Source organism: Antechinus flavipes, chromosome 3 (genome assembly GCF_016432865.1).
Source record: "Antechinus flavipes isolate AdamAnt ecotype Samford, QLD, Australia chromosome 3, AdamAnt_v2, whole genome shotgun sequence".
Lineage (NCBI taxonomy): Eukaryota > Metazoa > Chordata > Mammalia > Dasyuromorphia > Dasyuridae > Antechinus > Antechinus flavipes.
Genome location: NC_067400.1, coordinates 46,918,068 through 46,924,067, shown reverse-complemented (window position 1 = coordinate 46,924,067; position 6,000 = coordinate 46,918,068). Strand labels below are relative to the sequence as shown.

The 6,000-nt window shown below is 32.8% G+C and overlaps 1 protein-coding gene across 2 annotated transcripts in view; it reads right to left on the bottom strand.

The window, feature by feature from the left end:
- Nucleotides 1–237: 237 nt before the first annotated feature.
- PLOD2 (procollagen-lysine,2-oxoglutarate 5-dioxygenase 2) overlaps nucleotides 238–6,000 on the bottom strand; it is a 102,538-nt gene continuing 96,775 nt past the window's right edge. For both annotated transcript variants that reach the window (XM_051983326.1, XM_051983327.1), the window contains 4 exons: nucleotides 4,426–4,530; nucleotides 2,023–2,169; nucleotides 1,811–1,936; nucleotides 238–1,632 (listed from right to left, as the gene is read on the bottom strand). In XM_051983326.1, coding sequence (XP_051839286.1) covers nucleotides 1,477–1,632; nucleotides 1,811–1,936; nucleotides 2,023–2,169; nucleotides 4,426–4,530 — 534 coding nt within the window. In that variant the 3' untranslated portion in view covers nucleotides 238–1,476. The remainder of the gene's footprint in view (nucleotides 1,633–1,810; nucleotides 1,937–2,022; nucleotides 2,170–4,425; nucleotides 4,531–6,000) is intronic.

Genomic DNA, 6,000 nt, shown 5'->3' with positions numbered 1-6,000 from the left:
GAAAATATTTGCTTGTTTTAATAGCACTAAATATTCTGAATACAAAATTTAAAATTCATGAAAAGGTAATATACTTACCTTTCTGTGGCACTATGTATAAATAACAAAGGTAGATATTCTTTCTTCTTTCATTCTTTTCTTTGATTATTGTATGTGCTTGTGCATGTGTGTATGCAACATACAAATTCAGAAGGGCAAAACTTTAATATCTTTTTTTTAAAAAAAAAAGCACCCACATTTTTCTTTCTTTTTCTTTTTTATTTATCACAAGTTTCTAACACACAGTGTTAGAATAATGGTCTTTGGCACCATGGTTTAAGAGTTATTTTATGTTTTTTTTTCAAGTTTAACCTTTAAATTACAAACAGTAGCTACAGTAAAAATACTTAAACCTCATTCATTAAAGTAGTTGGAAAAATAAGACAACACACTTATTTTGAAGAATCCACCACCTTTCCCCACCCCAAATAAAGAGGGGTAAGGACAAAGTAGAAAAGAGAGAATAGAGGTATGAAGAATAGGGACCAAAAAAATAAAACACAGGAACAAAATAGGGAAGGGTTAGGAAAACAAGCAACCAAAAAAATTAGGCATAAAGGGAAAGAAGGTGGGCTCAACAATTTCATTTTCCTGATATAAAATTCAAGTACTTGAAATGAGAAATGTTATTGATAAATTTACCTTTGGTCTGAATGTAATTTTTTTCTACTTTTTATTTTTTTAATTATTTTCTGGCTTTTCAGAAATAACATTTGGACTGAAGGGCACTTGGTGATCATAAGAAACTCAGTTCACTTTGATGATGACACACACCTTTTCTTCAGGCCATTTAAACAGGAACTTCTTGTAAGAGCTTCATGAGAAAGAAGATGGCTTCTGAATTTTAAGGCATATGTGAAACAGAGATGTGACAGGAACCCACACTACATGGGATTCTGGTCCCCTCTTAGGCTTTAAGTGGTGTTTGTCTGTAATATGTATTTAGACTGTTTCCCCCAAACAGCAGTAAACACAATTCTCATGGGATTGTTTTTCTAAATTAGAAATCAGACATTACAAACCACAAACTTCACTCGTACCTTGGTGTCTAAATTATTTAGTAACTAAAACAACCAATTCAAAGTTAATTCTTTCATCCTCTCCAAGAGCAGCATAGGAACATTTTTGGTTTTTTTTTTTTTTGTTGTTGTTTTTTCCTTCTTTTTCCTCTTTCAACCTGTGACTCAAGGCTCAGAGCAGACATCTGTATGTAAGTATGTAATAATTAAAAGAAAAGCTTTTTTTCTCAAACTTTTTGTCTCAAATGAAGCTGCTTTGTGGAAGTTATTTAAATAATTCTCTTTTCTTCTCATTGATAAATTGAAAAGAAACTTTTTTGATGTTTTTTCGTTTTTTTTGTTTTGTTTTGTTTTGTTTTGTTTGTAGATCAGCCATCCAAAAATAAAAGGTAGGTTGGTTTGATGGGAGAGAAATAATTTATGGATCAATAAATGACACTGCAATATATCTTGTTCCATTTATAATAGGAAGTCCTTCATGCAAATGTGTAAGTCTTCCAGGATGCATGAAACTCCAGCCTTTCCGGGGTGACTCAATAGAGCAATTGTACCTTAGAAATTTGCATCCACCTCCCTGTGAAGAAAAGAGTAGAGAGCTATTTCAGTGAATTCACTTTACTTTCTATGGAGTGCTATAATTTCAACCACATTATCTGAATTAGAAAATCATTTTGGAAAATTGAGGGAAAGGTTTTGGACAAAGACAGGCATTTTTCTATTTAGAAATGAAATAGTTAAGCTTCCAAAATTACCTGAAAGTCTTGTCCCACATTGTTGAGAGCAATATTAATTGTAAAAGTAGATGAGTCATGATGAGGTCTGAGGGAACGCTGTCTGTCAGGAGAATATTTAACTACAAAATTCAGCAATGCAAATCCCTGAGACAACAGAAGAATTAATATCAATATACACACATTCTTTATACAAAAATTGGGGGTAAGGGTAAGAAGAGGGATTTAAATACCTTTGTATAGTAGCCAGCAAAGACTTTCAGTGTAACTGGTGCAATAAATTCTCTGATAAAATGAAGCCATTCATTCTCCAATCCAATTTGCTTCATGTGGATATCATCAGTTGGGACATTTTCATAACCACCAGATATACGGCTGTCCTAATAACAACATCATCACCATCAGCATTAAACCTGACCCATGTACTACTTGTATTTAAATTTTCTTGTAAGTTTTCCAACAACAAAATCATAACATGCAGTAAAAGAGCCAGCTGCTCATTAATGACCTTCCATCTGCCCTAAAATTACAACCTCAAAACAGATTTCTTAACAACTGGATTTCTATAGTTACCCAAACAATCTAGCCATGATAACACAGACTAATCTCCAATATTTTTAAAAAGCTACATCAGAAAGTAATGAGAAACATTTTTCTTAGACTTTTCATAGATCGTTATGGTACAGTTACATTCCATTTAACTTAGCTTTTGGTAATTATAGGGGAGTGGGGGAGATCATTGGTTATTAGGATTACCTGCATAGTCAAGCTATCCCTACAGAATCCCTCCTTACTTCCTTTCAGCATCACAGAGATGATATGGTAATGTAGGCAAGGACTACAGTTGTTGTCAGAGGATCTGGATTTAAATACAGACTTTGGATTATGCCAGATCTCTTTATTTTCTAGCTCATACAATGGCCAAGTAAATAAATAAATTTCATGTAGACTTGGTGACAAGAAAACCTGAATTCAGGTCCTGCCTATGATACTTAGTAGCAGTGTAACCCTATTAAAGGCTTCTTTTCATCTTCAGTTTCTTCATACGTAGAATTAGTACATCAAAATTCTGTCAATCTTTCAGATCTAAATATATCATCCTATCAATATGATCAATTATGGAAGGAAGAAGGCATAAGACAGTCCTATAAGAAGCTTCACACAGCCAGTGAACTAAAACCGTAAATAATGGGAACAATAACATTTGCTGCCAAGTGCTTGGTGTGAAACATCATTGTCTATCAGAGTGCCATTGCAGCTAAGCAGAGTACCTCAATCACTTCTTCATACTTTTGGGAGAGTAAAGGCTTTTATCTTTTTTTCTGTCAACCAGATAAGCTTGGTTCCCCCACATTAATAATAACACTACTACTACTACTACTATTGCTGCTGCTACTACTGCTGCTGCTATTACTACTACTACTGCAACTATAACTACTATTTACTACTACTCCTACTATTGCTACTACTACAACTACTACTACTACTACTACTAATATTATTACTAGTACTTCTACTACTACCACTACTATTACTATTACTACTACTGCAACTACAACTACTATTTGCTACTATTCCTACTATTGCTACTACTATTACAACTATTACTACTACTACTACTATTACCAGTACTCCTACCACTACAACTACTACTACTATTACTATCACTACTACAACAACTACTATTATTACTACTATCACTACAACTACTATTATTACTACTACTATTATTATTTCTACATCTATAAGTAGTACTACTACTACCTATCATATAACTTTAAAGTTTGCAAAGCATTTTATGTATGTTATCTCATTTGATTCTCATAATCCTGTGAAGTAGTTACTATTATTATCCCCATTGTACATATAAGGAAACTGAGGCTGAATGACTTACTGTGAGCAGGAAGTGCCACAGAACTAGTAAACATCTAAGGCAGAATTTGAATTCACCTTATCCCAATTCCAAAGGCCAAAAAAAAAAAAAAAAAAGCATTCCACTGAGTTCTTTCAGAGAGCTGACATTGCAGAGAACAAAAGAAATACCTGACCTGATGGATTTTACCTCTTCTTTGAGTTTTATTCCTGGTGAAGAGACCGGAGCCCAAAGAATAATTATGATGACTCCTATTTATAATGTACTCTAAAGTTTGTATGGCCTTTTATGTTTATCATCCTCTTCCACCATTATAAACAACTCCATGAAATAGATGTGTTCTTTTAATTAAATTCAATTTTAACTAATTGTTTGTATTTTAATTACCACATAACAAGGAAAGAAACTGAGGAAGAGAAAAATTAAGTTCTTTACTCATGATCACTCAGCTATAATATGCCCAAGATGGGATTAAAACTTAGCTCTTAATTATGTCCAGTCCGGTGCTCTATCCATTATACTAAGCTGACTCTCATTAACAAACTGAAGTGATTTCCCTATTATAACATAGCTAGTGAACCTAAATCTCCTGGCTGACTTCCACTGAAATGATATTCTTATCATGCCATGAAATAACTGAACATATTTAAGAGAAACAGAAATAGAAACTGAGATCTGATTTCATCTTCTATTGCATGTAGTAATAGGTCCCTTTATCCACATGCATGAGATAGAGTATTTTACATTAAAAGTTATGACATACATGATGCTTTCCCCCAGACCATTGTCCATAGTGTTCCATTTCTTCCACCAGTTCATCACATGCTTTTTCAGAAAATATGGGGAACCAAAAGACATCTGGGCAAGGCTATCAAATGAAAAAAATCAAGGATTTTCATATGATTAGTAGGATTTTAATAATTAATTGAAAATTCAAAAGTAATATAAACTAAAGTATATCCAGGCATTAGATGCCACTATAATAATGTATATGTGTGTATATACATATATACACATATATATTAGATACAATCTATACTATATATATATTAGATACAATCTATACATAGTATATATAGGTAATACTGTGTGTGTGTGTGTGTGTGTGCGTATGTGTATGTGTGTATAGATATATAAAACACTTTGAAATCCATTTTTTCCAAAAATTACTGATGATGTCAAAGAGGAAAAAGCATGAAGTTTAATAGAAAATGTGTGGATTCTTTCTTTTTTCTTCTTTTTTTGTTTGCTTGTTTTAATGATCTGGTATGCTACAAAGATAATGACTCTACTCTGAAAGGGCTTTTGAAACAATGTCTTTAAACAAAATTTTGGAAAGTTGAGTTACAGGAGGGGCATTAATAAAGGGAGTCATAACAGGTGTCAAAATAATGCGTTAGCTCATTGGGAAAGAATTGCAATGAGGCATTCAGCTTGTGATGGGGATCTGCTCTTGTGCCAAAAATCAAGACGAGAGAAATGAGTATGTCCTTAAAGGTCAAGGAAGCCAATGAAGGGAACTAACTATCTCCTAAAGAAACTATGAAGTGGCTCACATGTATGGAAAAAAGAGAAAAAAAGTTAAAAAATAAAGTAAAACAGCTGTGGCCCAGTGGCTGTGAGGGGATTACAAAAACAGGGATAAGGGAAGGGTTTAGAAAATCTGTCACATTCAGAGGAATTCATGCAAAGTCTTGCCAGAATCCAATTTGGCAAAGCTGACTGTATAGAACAGCTCAGCTGGGCCAAGGTGAGAAATAAAACAGTTAAGGGTCTCCTTCTTTGTCTTTGAGCAACCAAAACCACTCTGAGCTGTGTAGTAAAGGAAAGCCATAGTGGATCAAAGAATCAAACTCTACCAGGCTCGTTAGTGTTAAAGATGTACCTTTAAACAAAGTGGTTGCTGATAGATTTTTTTAAAGAAAAAAGACTATTAAAATGCCAAATGATATAATAAAAGCTGATATGTATATATCACTTTAAATCTGGCAAGCACTTTACATTGTCCCTATAAGATCTTTAAATTGTTTCCAGTTGCTATGATAAACATTTATATTATATATATATATGTAAGTTCAGCATTTTTCAAAAAATCCACTTCATTGATCTTTGCTGTAAGCTATAGACACTCTTATATCCACATTCCTAATTGACTATTACCAGCCAGTTTTACAAAAATAAATATATTTAAATTAAATTCAATAAATATATCATACATAATCAATATATCAATTTAAGATATATATGTATATATGTATACACACACACACACACACACACACACACACACACACACACACACATATATATATATATATATATATATATATACATATAT